At 35.6% G+C, this 22,847-nt stretch overlaps 1 protein-coding gene across 3 annotated transcripts in view; it reads right to left on the reverse strand.

Moving 5' to 3' along the window:
- The window catches only part of ST8SIA4 (ST8 alpha-N-acetyl-neuraminide alpha-2,8-sialyltransferase 4), a 100,667-nt gene that overhangs the window by 29,575 nt on the left and 48,245 nt on the right, over positions 1 to 22,847 (reverse strand). The window contains exon 5 of one of the 3 annotated variants that reach the window (XM_070056885.2): positions 9,198 to 9,309. The exons of the other annotated variants lie outside the window; for them this stretch is intronic. Coding sequence (XP_069912986.1) covers positions 9,213 to 9,309 — 97 coding nt within the window. The 3' untranslated portion in view covers positions 9,198 to 9,212. Of the gene's footprint in view, positions 1 to 9,197; positions 9,310 to 22,847 lie in introns of those variants that run through there. 3 annotated transcript variants of the gene reach the window in all.

A 22,847-nucleotide genomic window follows, 5' to 3' on the forward strand; every position in this document is an offset into this window, starting at 1 on the left:
ACCTCTACTGATTCTCTGCTTTCAAAACAATAAAGCTTTTATTATATCATTTAAGGTTTTCAAGACCTACACCACACTAGTAGATTTTCTACTGTTAACACTCAATTCTCTAACTTTCCTACTGTAGTACTTTTTACCCATCTTTCCCTCTATGTGTCAAATTGCATCTATCCTACTACTCTACTTCATTGCAATCCATTACTCAGAGCCCCCAATGCCTCCCTTTACACAATATCTAATGATTGATCCTGATAGTTATGCTTCCCTTCAGAGCACAAATCCATTCATTCCATCTTTAATCAGGTGTTACACACCATGTTTTGAATTCAAGGTAAATCAGTCTCTCTTATCACATGCAGGTGTCTGCTTGGTTGTATTTGCCAGAAGTTTTGTGTTTTCATAGGTTAATGTATCCCCTTCGCACGTATAACTGCAAACTCCATAAAGGCAAAGATTAAAATGTCTGGCCCTACAGTCCTTGGTACCTAGCACAGAATGTCGTCTATAGAGAAAGACAGTGACATTTTGTTGAAGTAAAGTGAATTCCTCATCTTGTTGCTGACATCTAATTCCTGATAAATGAAATACAGACTTCTTGGCAATTTGTATTATTTCACCTATTATAAAGTGCCCCCCCAAAATAATTACACTGATTTTAGTGGGATGTAAAATGAATATCTAGTATAGTTTTCTTTTTTTCTTTTTTTTTTTTTCCTTTAGTGGCTTGCTATTGCAAAAGGCACAATGGAATTGAGAGGAAGGGTACAGATGACTGTGGTGGATCTTGGCTTTGCATTTCACAAGCTATGTAAACTTGGGCAACTTACTAATTCATTCCTCAGTTTCTTCATGTGGAAAGTAGGAGTAATACCAGACCTAGCTCACAGAGTTGTTAATACAGTGTGAACATCACTTCTCATAATGAGTGCCACGAATTAAGTGTTGTATGGGTGTCAGCTAATGCTACACAACACGACGATAGCAAAAAAAGCATCTGGTTTTACACGTCATTTCCTCTGCCTGGACATGTCAATTTCTCCAACAGGCCTTTTTCTTCTAATCAGTGCCCTAATTCAGTTCTACAAGAAGGAATCCTCCCCAAGCACGTACGTCTCCCCCACCTTGCCCTTTCTTACTGTACTGTCATTTTTTGGCACTGATAATTCTCCAAGTGCAGTAAGAACTGCATCTATAAAAGCCAGGTATGACAGAGTACCTGGCACATAGAATATGCTCGACAAACACTGGTCGAGTGAATAGATGAAAGCAAAAGAACATGAAAGATATCAAGAAAGCTTAAGAACTAAGATAATAAGGATCAAAGTTGTTCTGCTATAAAATCCAATCTAAATACACACACACACACACACATGCACATATACCTATTATATGTTTATATAATACTAAAGTCTATTTTTAATATAATTAAAGGAAAATGGAAGAATGATAAAACATGTAAGATTTTAGTGACAAAAGCACTAGTTTTTACTTTGTGGGACATAAAGAGAGTGTACAATTATCAGGAATTAATGTTTTTTAAAATGTCATTTTAATATTAAATACAGTGACCTCATAGTTACCCATGTCACATTAATGCAAATGTTCCTATTTGTGACAATGCTTGTAATTTGGTATTTAATGGGGACATTAAAACCTAATTGTTAGAAAGTCTTATTCTGGGGGCCAACGCTTTGACATATTAGCTAAATCTGCTGTCTGCTTGCCAGTATCCCATATGGGCACTGGTTCCAGTTCCAGCTGCTTCATTTTCCATCCAGCTCCCTACTAATGAGCCTGGGAAAGCAGCAGAAGCTAGTCCAAGAACTTGGACATCCAATGGGAGACTGGGAAGAAGTGACAGCTCCTGGCTCCTGGCTTCCAATAGTTTCAGCTCCAGCCATTGTGGCCATTTGGAAAGTGAACCAACAGATGGAAGATTCTCGTCCTCTCTCTCTCTCTCTCTCTCTCTGCTTCTGCCTCTCTGTAACTCTGTATTTCAAATAAATAAATAAATCTAAAACACTATTAAAAAAAGAAAAGAAAGTCTCATTCTGGGACTCCATTTGATAGTTTTGAGTTTCTGACTGCTTTAATGCACTTTCTTCTCTTTATTGTTTTCCCTCATTCACAAATCCTTACTTCTGATCAAATTGACCAATCCTTCTTGGACTTTACATAAAACAAAGGTGAAACGACAAAAAAGAAGAAACTGGGGCTGAGAAGTTTATCAATTTCTATTCTAGCTTTTGCAGCTGCAGCATCTTTATGTCCCAGGCGTGAAAGTCATTCAGCCTTTTCTATAGCGTACAAAGTACACAAATTCTAAAGGGATTATGGCTTCACACCTGTTAGCAAATGGTATTTCATTAATCATAAAAAGAAACTTTTCTCCTTGTGTTGCCATACAGGGAGTTAGAACTGTTAATGCCTGGGTGATGTACACACTTAGTGACGGTCAAGCATAGTTCTCTATTTATTTTGAAAGAAGTAACCATTTTTTAAAAGGCAGCTACATTATGCTGTGCTCATAGAAATGTAGGTAAAAAAGTAGAAAACTGTATGAAAAAATTTTACTGCTTTAATTTCTTTCTTTGAAGCAAAACGAATGTGACCACTTGAAACTGAAAAGTGTACAATGCTGTAAGGATAAACATTGGACAATTAACTTCACACAATATTGATGCTACCTGCAACTGAAATAATCTTCTCTACTAATTCCCATTCATTCATAATAAATTTATCATCAAATGTAATACATGTCACTACCGTAAAAAGCTTCAGATGAATTTTAAAAAGTCACAGGCACTATGGTTGTCAATTAGTATTTCAGAAGCAATGTGGTAAAGGATAATAGGGCTTTAGCAATAACTAATGAAGAGCCACTTCAGCTGTCAAGTTTGGAATGAATGTATTTCTCCATGAGGGTTTGCATTAGATATGTTCATCCATTATTAATATTCAGCAGAATGGAAATATAAATATCAGTAGAGTTAGACTCAAAATGAGAGAGAAATCGAAGTGGGGAAAAAGATCAACTCAGATATCTGGAGTATAGTACCTTCTGAAATCAAAGTTAGAGGTAGGTGTGATCACTGGCTCTCCTAACTTTTTAACGACCACTCTTATTTCAAGATACTTCCTTAGCTGCCATGAATTTGAGTAAAACAGCAGAAGCATGGTTGGGGCAGCTTGCCTGGAAAAAGGAGAATGCCTTGAGAGAAAAATGGACTTTTATTACCCAAAGGACAATCTATGTTTCAATGATGCATTAATTAGAGCTAAGCTGAGTTTAAAATTGGCAATATTTCAGATATTGTTCTAAGTGCTTCACATTTAATTCAGATGATCTCAGCAGCTCTGTGATGCAGGTGCTTCTCATAACCCTACTTACATATGAGGAAACTAAAGGGAGAAGAGAGTAACTGGACAAAAGCAAGAAGCTGGTAAACTCTGGATGAGAGAATTTAATAAGCAACCTGGCTGTGGATTCTGTGCCCCTCAAACCTGGTTGAGCTGGTTTTCTGTCACTTGTGTTTTGTTTTATAAAAATTTATTTATTTATTTGAAAGGCAGAGTTACAGAGAGCAGGAGAGACAGAGAGAGTGATCTTCCATCCACTGGGTCACTCCTTAAATGGCCACACCTGAGTCTCTCACATGGGTGTCAGGAGTCCAAGTACTTGGACCGCCCTCTGCTGCCTTCCCTGGCACTTAAGCTGGGAGCTGGATCAGAAGTGGAGATTCAAATGGGAGTTCATATGAGATGACTGTTTTGCAGGTGGCAGCTTATTCTGGTGTGCCACAAAGGCTGCCCAAGACTTCTGCCATTGTAACATGAATTACATTAATTTAAAATTTAAAGTAAAAAATAATATGTGATTGAGTTCTCAATATTGCATTTTATAGCTTTCTGAAAGGCACTATTTTGAAATTAGTCATAGGGTATGTTGCACTAACTAATGAAAACATGCAAATAGACACCTTCTCAAAGCTAATGAAGAAAAGAGTAAGTAAATGCTTTCTCAAATAATGTGGTACTCCTTGCTAAGTATAACCTGGAATTAACTAACCAAATTATCTACAGCAAATGTTAAAATCCGTGTTGACTTTTGCAAATTGTCAAATTGAACTCATCAATCCTTAACTCCAAGATGGACAAATGATTTTTAGAAATAAAAAATAATAATTTAGCAACTGATTTGAACTATACATAACTAGAAAAAATAGAAGTCATTCATTTAATCTTTTCCAGATTCAAATTTTACTTAGATTTGACCTAAAACACTGAAACTTAGAAAAGAATGAAATCAATCATAGGTAATTATTATGTTTTGTGCTGGCATTAAAAAGGGATACCATGGAGACTTCTTTTCCAATTTCCAGTTACAAATACTCCCATGTCACCTATTATCACTATTGACTTTACCCACAGGAGTTCTAAAGGGAGTTTAGGGAATTTTCTCATTATTTGCTAAAGTGCACACACACACACATACACACACTGATACCTGAGAGAATAAACCAATCTTATTCTTACTTCTGACTTTCACTTGGTGAATCTGAATTATCAATAAGGACATAGATGCTTCAGTGTTGATTTGAGTTACAAAGAAAGAAAAATTGAGCTATGTAGGTAGATGATCTATAGTTAGGCAATTGACGAGAGTTGGATGGATGGATGGATGGATGGATAGATGATAGGTTGCTGCAGTTTTATTTTCCATGCCACACTCCCTATCTATTCAAACTTGTGGAAAAATATGCAACAAAATAATAAAACCAATTTATGTTTCAATATCTTGCAATAATTTCTACTGCAAATTCTGTCTTCAGCCCAATTCTAGAATAGGAGAGCACAGACTGTTTTACTTTTCGCTCATGTCCTTTTCTTTTTTTCATATACTGCTCACTCCAAAGTCATAACCCTCTCTAAGCCATTGGGAAAAAGGACAGTTTATTTTATATTACAGGTGAAGAACTATAAACAACAGGGGATTGGTTTAACAACTGCTTCAAGCAATTCTCCCAACAGACACAAACACAGACACACACACACACACACACACACACATTTTTCCTGTTTTACCAATCTTTTCATATAAAGTAAATTAAATAAACACAAGCAACATTTTACTGACCATTCATCAGTAAATGCTATCTTTCTTTGCTTTGTGGAATTCAAACGTTACGTTTGCCTGTTTTATTGTGTATGGCTCCTTTCATCCAGATGGAACAGTTATTGGATGATGCAAATTCTTTATCTATAACATTTAATAATTCGGTGGCCTTGGGCAAGTCTTCCTCCTTCCAGAGGGGTGAAATATTTTAGACTCAATGGTTTCCATGGGGCCACATTCAACCAGAGAATTAATTTAAAAGCATTTAGGTGAAACATCCACTATTTTATACTGCCGGTAGAGCACTACAAAATTCACTTCCTTGACAAAAGCATTCTCTTCAACTGTAAGATTTAAACTGCTAGACTAACATCCAGCTATGTATGATCTTAAGTACTGCTGCAACTGATTAGGTTCTTATTGTCTTTGGTAGTGAGTTTCTTTTTATTATTGAATGAATAAGGAGTGAAATTTCAATTCTTAGCCTACAAGATCTCTGAATAGGAGCCAGCATTATGGCATAATGGGTAAAGCCACCGTCTGCAACACTGGCAACCCATATGGGTGCCGGTCGCTCCATTTCTGTTCCAGCTCCCTGCTAATGGCCTGGGAAAAGCATCGAGAGATGTTGCAAGACTCCCATGAAGCTACAAGCTCCTGGCTTCAGCCTGGTCTTCCACTTAGGTGGCAGGGAAGTAACTACTTCAGCCATCACCACTACCTCGCCAGAGATGGGCATCAAATCCAAGCACTCCAATTGCAGTGTCAAACTCAGGCAATGTTAACTGGCATATTAACTGTTAGATCAAACGCTCACTCCTCCATGAATTTTTAGAAAACCTTTGAATGGAGAAATTTTTAAAAAATTTTTTTTGCCCTGAAATAAACATCTTTTAATTTCATTTTCCACAGACTTTTTGAAGTCCTCTTTAGTACAAGCACACATATAAACAAACATACATACACAAATGTATACATATAAATATGTGTATATAATATTTGTTCCAATATGTTACTATCTTTATGAAGAACTAAAACAGTTCTGTTTTCATATAAATCTTTTTCAACAAATTAGTTTCTACCTAAATACTTAGATATAACTGACGAAATCATAATATAATTTAACTTTCTAAGATGAGGTGCATTTTTACTAACATCACCTTGTTTTCAGATTAAGTACTTAAGAAATTCCAGTTAAGTACTTAAGAATTCCAATTATGTAAATAAACATATATTTTACTTGTTGGAGTCAATGTTATAACTACAGACTTTCCAGAACAAAAGAGAAAAGCAAAATCTTGTCAAAATGCTTTCAAACATTTATAAAAGATAAATTAGAATATATGAATTGTGTCACATCAAACTATTATTAAGATTAGAAGTTTTTACATTTTAGAAAATATGTGAAAATCTCAGTAGATAATAGGCTCAGAGTAAACGTCCATTTGGTAAATACCCGTAAGATTTGAAAAGCATTGAGTCAGGCCAGACTCAGTAATAGGGTGAAAAATTTAAGCACTTTTTCTTTAGTCAATAACATTTATAGACTCCACTTTAGACATAATTATATAAAATAACCATTATGCATGCTTATATTTGATTAGAATAATAAACAAGAAGAGATGCATTATATAAAAGACATTGATATTGCTTTTATAGGTATAACTGTTGCCAGTGTATTTGCATAGGACAGTCTAAACTATAATGACAGAGATAATAAAAAGAAATACTCTGAGAAATAAGATAGATATTTCTGGTGGAGTTGCTAGTGTGACATAAAGGATTTTTTAAATAAGGCTGTGTGATAATGGGCTCAATTTTTCTTCACCTACTATGCACAAAATTCCTTGACTCATATAGCTATTTTGTTCTGCAGGAGTTGGCCTTTAATACCAGAATCGCATTGAATTCTCAGGAATTTTGCAAGCTGGTCCATATCTCATCGTTACCTTGAAATTGCATATGTGGGGGTATTTCCAGTATGAAAATTAGCAAATGCTGTAATTCAAGGTTTGTTTTCCCAAAGAACTAGCTGTTGAGCTGTTACTAGCCCACACAGTCTGAAAGAAACCTCCATTATAAAACTGCTCCCTAATTTTCTGAGACTATTTCACACTTGATTTCTCAAACTGGTTTATATGATATATGGTTGAAATCAAGTTATAGTATACATGGTTTTTTTGAAGATTTATTTTATTTATTTGAATGGCATAATTAGAGAGAGAGGAATATATATATTATATATTATATATATATTATATATATATATATATATATATAGAGAGAGAGAGAGAGAGAGAGATCTTCCACCTGTTAGTTCACTTTCCAAAGGATCATAAAGGCCAGCGATGGGTTGATGATCTGAAGCCAAGAGCCAGGAGCTTCTTCCAGGTCCCCCATGTGGGTGGCAGGCACAAACACCTGTGCCAACTTCCACTGCTTTCCCAGGTGCATTATCAGGGAGCTGGATCAGAAGAGGAGCAACTAGGACTCAAACCAGAGCCCATATGGCATGCCGGTGTTGCAGGAGGTAGCTTGACCTATTATGCCACAATGCCTACCTGGTGTATGTAGTCTTAGTAAGTCACTTAACCTGCTCAATAATGTCTTACTGCTATCATTTTTAAATGAGGAATTGCCTAGATACTATGCAGTCTTCACTTCTAAGCGTAACATAATCAATTAACATATACTATTCTAACTTATTCCATTCCCCAAAGCACAGCAATGAAACTAATTGTTAAAGAACTTGATCAAGCCCAAGACCAGGATGAGTACATCAGGCTGGTTGTAAAAATGGAAGAGATGGGGGCTGATGCCATGGCGTGGTTAGTTAAGCTGCAGTGTGAGGCACCTGAGCTGGGGAAGCAGTGGAAGACAGCCCAAGTGTTTAAGCCCTGCACCCACATGGGAGATCCAGAAAGAAGCTCCTGTCTCCTGACTTTGGTCTGGCCCAGCCCTGGCCATTGTAGCCATTTGGGGAGTGAGCTAGCAGATGGAAGATCTCTTTTTTTTATTTTAAATAGGTCAGTAGACTGGAAGCATACTCGCAGTCAGTAGCTTGCTATGCTCATTCTGCAGTCAGAAACAGGAACAGCAGTGGCAGAAGGGGATTTCTGAAAGAGAAATGAAAGAACTCCAGGATCTTAATGAAGATCAACATTTTGTTACACACACATTTCCAGATAGGTAGGTGCCAAACAGATGCTGACTGATAACATTAAAAAACTGTCTTGACTGGAAATAATATATAAATTATACTTTGTCATTGTAGTCCAAACACTAGCAACTGGTTATATTTGTAAACTAGATTAAAACTTGAAAAGATATGTCAATATTAGTATTAAATTAATAGTCATAGTACTACAAGTGTTTGCCTATTAAATTCTAGAGGCTCCTGTTGGGGCATAAAGAGTTAAACTGCTGTTTGCAGTGCCAAATTCCCATATTGGAGCTACTGGTTCCAGTTCTGGCTATTCCATGCTTCTGATCCAACTTCCTGATAGTGTGCTTGGGAGGCAGTAGATGATGGCAGGTATCTGGATTTCTGCCACTTACGTGGGAGACCCAGTTGGAGTTCCTGGATCATGGTCTTGGCTAGCTCTGGCTGTTGTGGGCAACTGGGGAGTGAACCAGTAGATGAAAGAAATTTCTCTCTCTCTCTGTCTCTCTGTCTCTCTGTCTCTGTCTCTTTCTCTCAAATAAACCAATTTCATTCTCTGACCTTTTTGAAAAAGAGATTGATTGATTGATTGATTTCAAAGTCAGAGCTACGGAGAGAGAAGGAGAGACAAAGAGAGAGAGATCTTCTATCTTCTGGGACTGGGCCATGCTGAAGCCAGAAGCCAAGAGCTTCTTCCAGGTCTCCTACATGGGTGCAAGGGCCCAGGCCCTGGGGATATCTTTGCTGCCTTTTCCAGGCCATTAGCAGGGAGCTGGATCAGAAGTGGAACAGCCAGGACTCGAACTGGTGCCTATATGGGATACTGACACTGCAGGTGGCAGCTTTACCCACTAGACCACACTGCCGACCCTTCTCTCTCTTTTTAAGGAACACAACTACATTTCATCCACAATTAAAATGAATGCATACCTTTTAGAACTTCAAACTCAGCTGTAAGCAATCACCATTGTAGATATTTAGAATACATTTTCTGGCAGTGTCCTTAGGTATGTCCTCAAGCATATCTGTTCTGAATAGAACATTAAATATGTACAATAGAAAACAAAAGTTTCAATAGTCCCCCAATTATAAAATGGTGGAATTCTGTTTCTAAGCTTATGCCATCTGCATTACACTTCCGGGAAATATTAATTAGGTCATATTACCAAAGCTAGTTCTGAAAACAAGACTTTAAAATTCCTACACTCTTTCACCAACTTAGAAATGTACAAGAATTGATGATTACTTATGGTAGGACTCTCACTTTTCCTCTCACCAAATACCTATTTTCAGTTTCCTTATTTTATTTCAAATAAAATATTCCAAATGTAAATGGTTTGAGCTTAACAAATAATATGGTGCATCATCAATCACTTTTCCAGAAAAGATCTTGATTTCGCTCTGCAGATGTCAGCTGAAATCTAAGTAGATAAATGAACTTACATTTAATGAAATGCTTCAGAACCCAGCTATAGAAATTGAGCTCTTTCAATGTGGGAAAAAAATTGCCTCTGGAATTCTATTTGAGATTATTTTTAAACTTGGGTCTGAATTTTGGACTATAAATCCTTAGCTTGATGGGCAGCTAATTTATTTGGATGTTTCTTTTTTTTTTTTTTTTGCTGTCTAAAAAATAATCTTTTTATCTCTATTTGGGAAATACAAGACAGAAACAGCTCAGATTTCTAATTTATTTAAATAGGAATACATTCACTCTCTCAATATTGCTTTGTAAATAATACAAAGGTATATAATGAATAGGTTTTATTATATTATTTAAAAATACTTCAAAAGGATTAATAAAGTGGCAGAAATACTGCTATACTGTTCCATAGAGAGACTTGGGGAAAGACAGATGTTCCTACAATCAGCCATTCTGATTACATCACTGATTGTCTAACCTTGAATACTCTAACCCTGTCATCAACAGATTCCTGTATAAAAAAGGAATTGTACTAGACTATGTCAAAGGACCACTATAATGTCTTATAAACATATCATTTCAGTATTTTGAATATACCTATAATATACTAAAAAGTAGTCCTGATCTAACTTTTGGTCATATTGTATCACATATCATATCATTTCCTATCTTGTGTTACTAACAAAGCCAAGCAAAATTTTCCAATGCCTGAAATGAGAATCTCTTATGCTTTTCAAATGTGCTTGGATGTCTCCAAGCAGTTACCAATTTCCCCTCATCTTTTTTCAACCTTTTAAAATATTTTCAACTAATTTTATGAAGAATTATAGTGTTATTGCAAAGAAATCATGAAATATGTGCTTCGTGGTGATTCTAGAGTTTCCTTTAGGGTAATAGATTGGGGATTTTGGAAGAGACCATGAAAATAGTTCCCTATGTGATGCTAGAGTGGAATAAAGAACAAGCTATGATAATGTTCCCTCATATCATCATCATTAGAAAATCCCCCAATCAAATCTAAGTATTAAAAGGTTCAGAGCCTTCAGGCTGAAAAATCCCCCCAAGCAGTTCATTTCATCATGAGTCACAGTGACTGGACCGTGTGAAGTCATTCCTCACGCAGGGCTGCTGGAGAGGAAGCTGGGTGCCACCATCACCTGCTGGCTACCAGGCAGAATCATTATTTATTTATTAATTACATATCTCTCTGTTTAGAGTTTCTTTTCCACTTGGTCTGTTTGCTCTTTACCCATGCTTCTCCCTTGGGTAATTAAAACTGTATATATTTATCTCATGTTTCCTTATTATACAGACCCTAAAGAATGAGACAATTAAAGAGAGATTGTCTAGTTTGTCTCTTTTTTAAATAATTTTTGTTGGTTCCATTCTCCAGTAAGTACCCTTTCCCCTGATCCCCACCTAATCTATTTTCAATCACAAGTTGCCTCCCCCTTATCACACTCAACACAGTAAGAACCCATTTCCTTCTCCCAAATAGTTAAATGAAAAAAGAGAGAGAAATTTTAAATTTCCTAAATATCATGGTACAGAGAGAAAGAAGGATGAATCTACTTGGGACATGATTTCGTTTGTCACCTTGAATTATTTCTACACACTATTATTTCAATACTTGCATCATCTTTTATTCTAATCACTTTCCATTCCTTTCTAGAATAAATTTTAGTGCAATTATGGTTTAGGTCCTGGAGCTTTTGTAAATTGGGATTTTAAGTAATACTATCTTGTAAATTCAACCTATAAAATATTAGAATTGTTGGCTATATAGAGCACTATACAGTGGACAGTTCTGACACTACTTGTGGACCTGTATTCCTGCACATTGTTGCTCTGTAGCTGATCTTTAACTCAGAAACAAAACTCTTCTGTGAATTTCTAATCAGTGACAGCTCATGTTCCACTTGCATGTATTCCAAGCACTTGCCAAACCTCAGGTCTAGCATTCCCAAATTACCTTATCCCCTCCTTATGGAAATGTCTGGGCTGTAAAACTTGGAATTCTGTCAATTGAGAAAGCCATGCTTTTGTTAATTTCATTTCAGTTTCAGGCCTAGCCCAGCACCTGGCATATGATAGCACTCTATAAATATTTGTTGAGAGAATTAATGCAATATAGCAGGAACATAATCAGTCATTTTTTCCAAGTGTGTGGAATTAAGTGATTTCAAGTATTTTGCTGCTGCAAGAAAAACTTTTTAAATGAAACAAATCATTTTTTAACCAGTATGATAAAAATGCCATAGTTTGTGCATTACCAAAATATTTATATGAACATATTAGTTATTTCCCGTAAAATTATCAGTTTGCTAATTTTGAAACTGACAGCAATTCTGCAGTAGGCATCTGTTCCTGGGAAAAATGAAAAAAGAGAAAATCTCTTCCAGCTGAGTAAAATGCAAAGTGTTGGCAGAATTGATTCCTCCAAGTAGTGACTTTTATTAATGGAGACCTTCTGATGGGTTATTTGACTACAGTACACAGGGTTTCCACAAAGTATTAGGTTCTTTTATGTTTTTGTCAAATTGTTGACCGTTTTGAAATGAAAGAAAAATGAGAATTTCAGTAGTCACCAACACTGTTTCACTAACTCTTAGTATTTAAAAATAAGTGCTGCCAAGCATGTATAAAGACAGTAGCACCTTCTTAGGCAATTCAAGAGAGATATTTTGGTGTAAGTTCAAGTTATGATAATGTGAATGTTACATTTATGACTATAAAATAGTTTCCAAAGAAAGCTTACTGAACTCTACTGAGAGAATTGAGATCATCAATAAAATAAAATGTAAATCAGAATTTTAGCTGCATGTAACAAGTTCACTCAAAGATCTTCCAGAGAAAAGGAAAAGAAGTTAGTTTCTATTAGACCAAATTATCAAAAATAGTGAGAGTAACAGAATTAGTGAAATTTTAGATTATGCTAAGATGTATCTAGCTGTCACATTATTGTTTTAACTATATAATTTCATCCAAGTTGGTAACTGGTGCAAGTATCATTGAGTATATGAAACAACAAAGCCCTATTTCTGAAGCCAATTTCTTTCTGTTACAGCTTAATTAATTTTGAAAAATTGTGCTGCAATTTTAGTAAAGGCCAACAGACTCCATCCAAGCCATGAACCTCAGAATTTTTAATTACTACAGTATCTTTTTTTATTTTTATAGAACACAAAAGAGTTATTTTATTGATTTCACTATCTCTGAAGTGATATAAAAAAGCAAGCCATCTTTTCTGTAGGAGTATGCTGTGAATGAGTAATTATTTAATAAAATAAACAATATAAACCATACTTCATCCTGAAAACAATTCAGTGTTGAAAATTTATACCATCTGAAACAAACCAATTTATCCTTGGTAAGGAATTACTGAAAAGGCAACAGTTCCCAGTCCAATTCCTGTCTGCATCCTACTCCACTTGGCCATCTACTTGATCACTGGACAATGGACTGTACAACAAAGGTGGAACCAGAGTAGAATTGAAGCTTGCAGTTGAGTTCCTAAGGTGATGGCTGTTGTTATATTCAGAAGAAAAACTTATTCAGGGGAAGAAGCTAAACAGAATCTTTGCTGAAAGAAAGAGGTCTTGTGATGAAAACTCATGAAAACCAAAAGCAGCAACCATTTATCCAATGAAGAACAGTGATTTGTCACCTACAAGTTTTTGGTCCTGAGCTTAGCTCTGGTGGTAACCACCACCCAACTGGATAAAGTATGGATTAACATGAGCAATAGAAGTCATTGGTGTGGTTGCTCCTCTAAATACTTTTCACTTCTTTCTCTCCAGATCCCCAAACTGTATTTCGAGACTTTATGATTAATCTCCTTTCATCTCAACTATTTATTTGCCCTAAGGTAAAAATTAACTATCAGTTATTTGCCCCTCACTGAATATATGTTATTTTGTTATTTCTCCCAGATATTTGTGGTTTATGTGGTGATCTCTCATTGAGACTAAAAGTCTTTCAAGCTATATTGATGTAAGATCTTTTCAGGGATAGGGAATCCTTCACACAAGTACAAAATTCTACCATGTGAGTGAATCCTTAATTTGCCTACATATAACAACAGTGGTATAGTAGAAGGTCAGGGATCCAAAGATATGATGGCAAATATCCTTTCTTAAGAATCAAGGAAATATTTTAGGATTTTATGTTCCCTTTTGTCCCTTAAGGAACAACCCCAGCATAAGATAATTAGAGGACACGATTGTGACAATGAACACTGATCTGCAAAAAAAAAAAAAAAAAAAAAAAGAATTTGTGCCTCATATAATGTGATTTGTTTGGGTCTCAAAAAAACTATCGAACCAATATCCCACATATTATCAACAATCATGAGTTATGTTTAAATACGGTCTTCAGAAAACTGTAATGAACCACAAATGCCCTATCTTGATGGGAAAGTACATTCTCTTATTAATACATAAACATGAAACTCCATGCAGCATATCAGTGGGGAACAGAGAATGGCCTTGGCTTTTGGGGTGCATACTGATTAGGACAGGCAGGCAGAAGCTTCAGACCCAAACCACTGTAATGTGGTTTCCTTTCCTGCCACTAATACTGGTCTTGAATGGGACTCTAGCATTGTGTTTCTTCTTTGTCTCTTTGAATCATTTTCTTGACTTATTTCTTCCCTGAAATATGAAAATGTAAGTGGCTGATTTCTGAGAAGTCAAACACAGGTGTGTAACTCAAAGTGAAACCTGCAAGAAACTGAGCATCCATCGTAGGACTAGCCAACCTGTTTTGTAACTCTGGGCTTTATGTAACCACAGAACTAAAGATAATTTTAAGAAATTAAACATAGTTGAAAAAGCAGCCTTCCATAGCTGTATTTTCAAGTGATCTGAGGGTAAGGTTTTAGAAAAGAGAAGAAAATGAGGAGAGATGGTTCTTCTGTTGATCTCTTGTCAACAGGAGTCCTGATATGCAGCACCCAGCCCTTTGAAATTGATAATGGATCCTATTATAACTAGTTGGTCAAATGGCAACTCTAGTAGTAGATCACCAAGTCTTTCATCTTGTTCCCTTATTTATGGCTGGTATATTGAGCTGGCATTACATGTATTTATATCCATGACCTGGAAATGGGTGAGTCTGTTACCATGTTAGCAACCACCTTAGGAGTTAGTGTTATCTGATTGACTATGTTCAGCTGCATGGAGACATCTAATCTAGAGGATTACTGGCTAGCTAAATTCCATCTAAATTATATTCCAAGGATATAAGAAACTTTGAAGATTTATGAGATACTTAATTAAATAACCTTTCTCAGTAAACTAGGCAACATAAAAATGTATTAGATAAATTTGTCTCTAAGTTCATAACTAATTAATATATATAAGAAATTTCCAAATGCACTAATTATACAGTAAGCTGGACTTAGCTTGTAATACTTTTTGCAAACTGGTTTTCATACTGATCGATGTTCCTCTTTCTTCCTGAAAGGTCAGTGAAACGTGGGAATTTCTGAGACTTTCGTGCTTACTACCACTTATTAGAAAATCAGAGCTTGAAAGTAGAAAGGAAATAGAACAAACATAAGCAAGTAATGAATTTAACCTCTGAAAAACATTCATGAGTTTTCCCTATAAATTTTTAATACAATAGTATAAACCATTGCTCTTATTGTATTTCAATCTTAGAATTTGAAAATGATAAAAATCAATTTATTTACCTGGGTAAAGTGTTTAATAACCACTTTTCCTCCAGAAAAATGATAAATTAATATTTTAAAAATATATGTCTAGGCTGGTGCCGCGGCTCACTAGGCTAATCCTCCGCCTGTGGCGCTGGCACCCCGGGTTCTAGTCCCAGTCAGGGTGCCAGATTCTGTCCCGGTTGCTCCTCTTCCAGTCCAGCTCTCTGCTGTGGCCCAGGAAGGCAGTGGAGGATGGCCCAAGTGCTTGGGCCCTGCACCCACTTGGGAGACCAGGAGGAATCACCTGGCTCCTGGCTTTGGATCGGCGCAGCGCGCTGGCTATAGTGGCCATCTGTGGGATGAACCAACGGAAGGAAGACCTTTCTCTCTCTCTCTCTCTCTCACTGTCTAACTCTGCCTGTCAAAAACAAAAACAAATATATATATATATATATATATATATGTCTAAACATATACATATGTTTCTTAATACTTACAGGTAATGCATGCTTCTTGTGCAGAAATTAGAGATATGGGGAACCAATCTTTGTTCTCATGAAATTTACAGTCTAAATTCACAGATGAGGGATTTTTATAACTGTTCTAACAGAGACATATATCCCTTGTGGAGATAAAACGAAGAGAATCCACATGGATCTCAGCGAGAGACAAAGAATAAGGAATTTTGTCCAATTGGAATTCACCTTTAAATTGGGACTTGAAAGAAGAGTACAAATGATCTATATGTAGGAGAGAGGAAAATGCATGCCCAGGAGGAAAACCAGGGTGTGCTGATGTCACAGAGGTGCTATGAAGCCTTCACTACTCATCCAAAAGAAAGTCTAGATATTTTGCAAAGCTTTTTAGTCTCAATGGGAGATATCCAAGAATTGGAAAACTGGCCCAGGGAAGCCTGGAAGCTGTTTTCAACATACACTTGAAAATGTGTTCTCAGATATGAGCCATTTATATCCACAATGCATTATGAACAATGCAAACTGCTGGAAAATAGTAGTGATTGAAGAGTAACACGATAACATGTAAGTTCCATGTGCAATGCATGAAGTGTGCATGTCAGAGTCCCTCAGTCATATTCTATGATGAAAATCTCCTTTGATTTAAAATACCTACTAGGCAGTGTCTAGTTTTCCAGATCATTAACTAGGACACATACTTTATAAAAAAATTACAGCTGTGTTGCTCATAGGTCAAAATAGAAGCCATATGGAAATGTTGTTAGCATAAGACTAAATTTAAAACAAGTCAGTAATCTTCAGAAAGCACTTGGATTGAATATTTCCATTTTCAAACTTGTTTTTTAAAATTACTTTTCCAAAATGTGACTTTGAGTTGATTCAATAATCTAAAACAATCCATTGAAATACCGTGACAAACTCAATTTCCTGAGGCTTATTGATGAGGTATTTCAGCCCATACTTTTACTAGGACCTCTATTAGGAAACTGCTCCAAATTCAAATACTTTCAAAAGCCGATGACATTCACATGAAGTTTTCCTTCAAAGGATCACATTAATATCATATAGACCTTTATCTTCCTGCAGATTTAAAGCAGATTTTCACATAAAAAAGATAAGTGCAGGAACTGGAATCTGAGAAATTGTATTTTTATGTTAATACTACAAAAAGTTGGTGCCAGAAGATGTGAGAAATTATGATCTGCTTATTTACATGAATCGTCGAAAACCATACATACTAACAAAGTAACTGATGTGTGCTTTTTTTCTCTTAATAACAGAATTTACCCGATCAATTAGTCTGCAGCAGAGTGATAACTACCCAGATGAGAGGTTAGTTAGACATGTCACTTTGTTTGACTTCTGCCTCCTACATTTTATAAGCGCAATTGTGGCATTGACCATTACAATAATTAACATGTAGTTTAAGAATTCCATGTCTAAACAAAATACCAATGGTATACAAAATTCTGGACAGCACTGTGGCATGGTGGATAAAGCTACCACCTACAATGCCAGTATCCCATATGGGCACTGATTCGATTCTCCGCTGTTCCACTTCCAATTCCACTTCCAGGTAATGCGCCTGGAAAGCCGCGGAGGATGGACCAAGTGCTGGGCCTTTGCACCCACATGGGCGACCCAGAGGAAGCTCCTGGCTCTTGTCTGCTAATCAGCCCAGCTGGGGCCATTGAGAACATTTGTGTAACTCTGCCTTTCAAATAAGTGAATAAGTATTTTTTTAAAAAGAAGGTATGGGACAGTTTTGAAGATGAAGCCTGGCATCAGCTGGTGAAAAACAAACTTACCCTTGTTTTGCTCTAATTGAATAAATAGCAGAAATAATAGCCACCACCAAAGATGTCTTAACTGGCTCAATTTAATAGCATTCTGATGGGGCAGTTTTAGGCATTGGAGGTTAGGATTCTGGTTAATATGCCCAAGTCCCAAATGAAAGTGCCTGTGTTTGAATTACAGCTTTCTGTCAATGCACACCTTGGGAGGCAAGAAATGATGGGTCAAGTAGTTGGGTCATTGCCTCCTACATGGGAGACCTGGACTGATTTTCTATCTCTTGCATTAGGCCCAGCCCAGTCCTACCTGTTGTAGGCATCAGAAGAATGAACCAGCCAATGGGAGTTCTATCTCTGTCAATCTCTCTGTTTCTCTGTCTTCTGTATCTCAAATACATAAAGTCATTTAATTAATTTTAAAAGACTTTGGCTAAAAAAGCAAAGCTGACCAAATGTGTTGCATGATAGGTGTCAGAAATGTTATGCCTGGATCAACTGTAGACAAGAGCAGAGATCTCAATGGACATTTTTAACAAGTTAGGGCAAGATCCTAAACCATATCTTCAAAGAATCATTAACAGGAGATGAAATACATGTTTCACAGTAGGATCCTGAAGACCAAGCACAAGTTAAGCTGTAATGACCTCGTGGTAGAAATGATCCACTCAAAGATAAAGGGCATGCATGCATCAAGAGTAAAGATCAAGTCAACAGTGTTTTGGAAAGTTCAAGGACTTTTTGGAAGGCCAAAGACTGACAATATTGGTATATCTGGAGTATTTGAGAAAGTTAGATCTGTAGGAAGAACAATGCCCAGGAAAGCTTGCCCAGAGAGTCCTTCTACGCCATAACAATGCTCACTCCTCTCATCACACAAAGGACAATTCTGTCAGATTTTTGATGAGAAATCATTAGGCAGCAACCTTAAAGTCCTGATGTGTCTACTTCAGAATCTTAAAAACTGTTTAAGTGGCACTCATTTTCTTCAGTTAGCAGTATTAAAAAACCTACATCAACATGGTTAAATCTCCAAGAGCCCTGATTTTTAAGGATGGATTAAATGTCTGGTATCATTGTTTACAAAAGTGTCTTCACCTTAATGGAGCTGATGTTAAGGAATAAAGTTAAGTTTTAAAATTTTTACATTTTAATTCCATTTTCCACAAATCTTTTGAAGTCTCATATATGTGTTTATGTACGTATGTATACCATTTTATGTATATACACAAAACAATTAAACTCTACTCAAGTAATAGGCTTCCCAAATTTACTTTTAATGAAAGAGAAGTATATATTTTAAAAGCTTCACAACTGCAGAAGTATAAAAAAGAACAAACTCAATAACACACATATGAATCCATATACTAATTATATAATATTTACCCATATATATAGGAGTGGATGAGTATGTTCATTTTTTGTATATATGTATATATATATATATATATATATATTTCACCATCAAAAAGAAATATTTACCTGGAAGTAGGTTAACTTAATTATAATCTTGAACCATATGAAGAATATTCAAATTTCAAGAGAAATAACTTTAAAGAATAATTATTTTAGTACTCTATTTCAACTCTGATGATCAAAAGTTAAATGAGCTTATTTAGGAGGATATTCTTAGAAGATATTCTTGAGGATGTTGACTATCCTTATTTATTTAGAATTACTATAGTAAGAATATACTAGTTTTATATTTTAAACTATACAAATCAATATAACTAAGTACATAAGACAAGCTACCTGGGGAGAGAGGAGGTTTATTTTTGATCAAGGTTTTCAAAGTTCATAGTTCAAGATCAGGCAGGCCCAATGTAGACAGGAAGATCTCATAATCAGCCAAGTAGCAGAGAGAGCAACAGTGCCCAACTCAGGGTTTTACAACCAATCCTTTCAAAAACTACCTTTTGATGACACATTCTCAGCAACCCAAAGACCTTCCACTAGGACTAATTCCTAAACACTATAATTATTACATCAACCTTCCACCCTGTCAAAACCAACAATCCATGACTATGGAAATTTATCATCTGCATTAAATCAGAATCCATATCCTTATTCAAGTCATAGAACAATACTATTAGTATATAAAATAAATTTAATAAACCAGAATTGTACATTTACTTCCTCTCCTCCAATTATCATTTTATTTGCCATTTAAAATATGTTAACTACAAAATAAAATCATACTACATTGAAAAAATTAAAAAAATCCATCAGACAAAATTGATTAAATAAATGATAGAAAAGTATACAGTGGGTATACTTTCTGATTAAAAATGAATGACTTGGCTGGTGCTGCAGCTCAATAGGCTAATCCTCTGCCTGTGGCGCCGGCACACCTAGTTCTAGTCCTGGTCAGGGCGCCGGATTCTGTCCCGGTTACTCCTCTTCCTGTCCAGCTCTCTGCTATGGCCCAGGAGTGCAGTGGAGGATGGCCCAAGTCCTTGGGCCCTGCACCTGCATGGGAGACCACGAGAAGCACCTGGCTCCAGCACAGTGCGCCGGCCGCAACGGCCATTGTGGGGTGAACCAACGGAACAAAGGAAGACCTTTCTCTCTGTCTCTCTCTCTCTCACTGTCTAACTCTACCTGTCAAATAAAAATTAAAAAAAAAGAATGACTTATAATAAATGTTGATAAAAAATAACAAGTGTAGAATAGAATATTTGAGTCTACTAGTACAGTATTAATATAATTTCATATTTAAGTGTATGAATAGAAACATAATTTTAAAATATACTTATCTATATTGCTCTATGTAATCTATTTCCTAGAGGAAATCACAAGAAATCACCAATGGAATTTTGGTAGTGAAATGGAGGATCCATTATGTGCAATGCATGATTTTTCTTTCTAATCATGTTAAGATTATCCCACAAAAAAAGAAAAAAAAATCATGTGGTTAATTGTAAATCAAAATACTTCTAAAAATATCATCTACCCTAATTCTAAATATAAGAATATTTTGATATATTTTTTGGATAATAATTTAAAATATTTCATAAAACTATATTTTATATAAAACAGATTTTTTCCTAAGTGTATTTAAGTGTACACTGACAATTCTATTATAATATAAATAACCATTATTTTGCATCATACAGTCATATTTTAAGTAATTCCAAAGTTTCAAAATTCTCTCTTCATTCACAAAATCGCATATGTTTCATTTTTGACAAAAAAAAATAGCAAAAATGATTTTAAAATGTTGACCTTGAGAAGCTTCTGAAGAAATACCAATAAAAAGGCTGGAATCCCACCTCAGTTGAATGCATTCTCTTAAACTTGTATATTTTATTTGCCCCCTTCTATTACTCTTTAAGTATTTTGCAAGATTGCTTTTAAATTATAAATCTAGCTATGCATTTTCCCCTCCTGCTTGGCTTAATATGGCTACTGAAGAATGATCATCCATTAAAACATAATGTAAGAAGCGTCTTTGAATTTTCTAACTGATGGTTTAATTTTTGGAGCACTAAGAAACTCTAAAATTAACTGGTTATTTAAAGTTAGTAAGGCTTCATAATTTTCAGACTTGAAAGATCCTAAATGATGAAGTCTGACCAAATGAAAACTTTCTAAATGACCTTATCCTCCTTGTATTCTGAAACCTTGATTTATAAATCACTTAAATTTTCTATTTGTAGTTACAGTACTTGGAAGCATCTTTAAATTTTAACATTGTGATTATGTCCACCTTAAAATGTGTGTCCTGGGCCCTCTAACCTTTCATGAAAGTCCACAAGCTCCAGTAATCAATAGAGGATGGGAAATTCTCTAAACAATTTTGCTGAACTCTATAACCACAGCGTTTCAGAGAGGTAAATCAAAGCAGACGTAAAGCATACATTTAAAGAACATGTCTTTGGGGAGTTTGCCCTTGCTTTCATTTCACATAAATCTTTGTTTCATTAGTGTTTACACTTCCTGATTTTCTTTCAGAGTTCCAGGAGCTTTGTAGAGGACACACATCATGTTGAAATGCTATGCTGCATGCATTAATGTACTAGTTTCAATAACTCCATAAATGAAATAACTTTCCAAACACATCACATGTAAATACTCCCATCTGAGTGGAATGGTGACCAGTCATTCTGGAGCTACTCTTTCCTCCTTGGCTATAGTTTTGAACTCAATCCGTTGACATTTTAAAGGGGGACAAATAGATGTGTGAACAGGAAAGCGGTCAAGTGGGTTATTTCTGGAGAACTCAAAATGAGTTTGGTCAAAAACAGCTACAGTTCAGGAAGCACAAGAAAGCACATCAGCATTCACCAGTGGTCAGCAGGTTGGCCTTGTTAGGCTTCAGAAAATTCTTAGGAATGAGAGAAGTAGTTTATATCTGTGATAGTTATGGAAGAAATGTGATTAAGACATAAAAAGAAATATTGATAAGTGACTAAGCATCTTCAATTCTTATGTTTAAAAATACATAAAAGCCTGTATGAAGTTCCTGTTCATAATCACATATAATTCTACCTAGATTCTAACTTACGGGAAATGTGCTATTTCAACTATATCTCTTAATTCGTGATTTGATTTTGACATTGACTTGAGAAATACAAACTAGAATCTAGGGAACAAAATTCCTAATTCAGAGAAATCTTAAAAATTATCAGTAGTTTGCCATAGTTGGAAAGTCCTTACTTCAGTTTGTGAATCTTAATCAGTTTTCACTGTAGCATGTGTGTGTGTTGTAATGTGTGTTTAAGATAAAGAAAGTGATATCATTTAAGTTTGTATAGGAATCAGATGCTACTGAGCATTGCTTTGTGAAAGAAATGGTGTAACTTAATACAGTGGCTTGTAAAGTCACCTTTGTTAAGTATGTGTCACTTCCTCAGAATCAAATTACAATTACCAGGAATACTTTTAACTTAAAAAAAAAGTAGGTTATTTATTCATCCTCCAAATGCATGTGTTTTATCTTATTTTATCAAAGCTTTCTGTCAGACACCTGGAGAATGAGCGTTGAAAGAATACAATTTAACTGCTGCAGAATAAAATAATACAAGAAACTCTCCAGAGATTTAAACAGGAAATGATAACTCCTTTAAAAAAAAGTATCTCGACAACGAAATCTCAGCCCGGACCCAGTTTATGAAACAAGCTGATCTTAGCCCTGGACTTGAAACCTTTTCCTTTTAGAACTTGTACCCAATATATTTAATGTGTGTCCTGAACTTGCCCTTCTTCATTAAGTCCACT

The sequence above is a fragment of the Oryctolagus cuniculus genome, chromosome 14 (assembly GCF_051225735.1).
Source record: "Oryctolagus cuniculus isolate XC-2025 breed Fujian yellow rabbit chromosome 14, ASM5122573v1, whole genome shotgun sequence".
Taxonomy (NCBI): Eukaryota; Metazoa; Chordata; class Mammalia; order Lagomorpha; family Leporidae; genus Oryctolagus; species Oryctolagus cuniculus.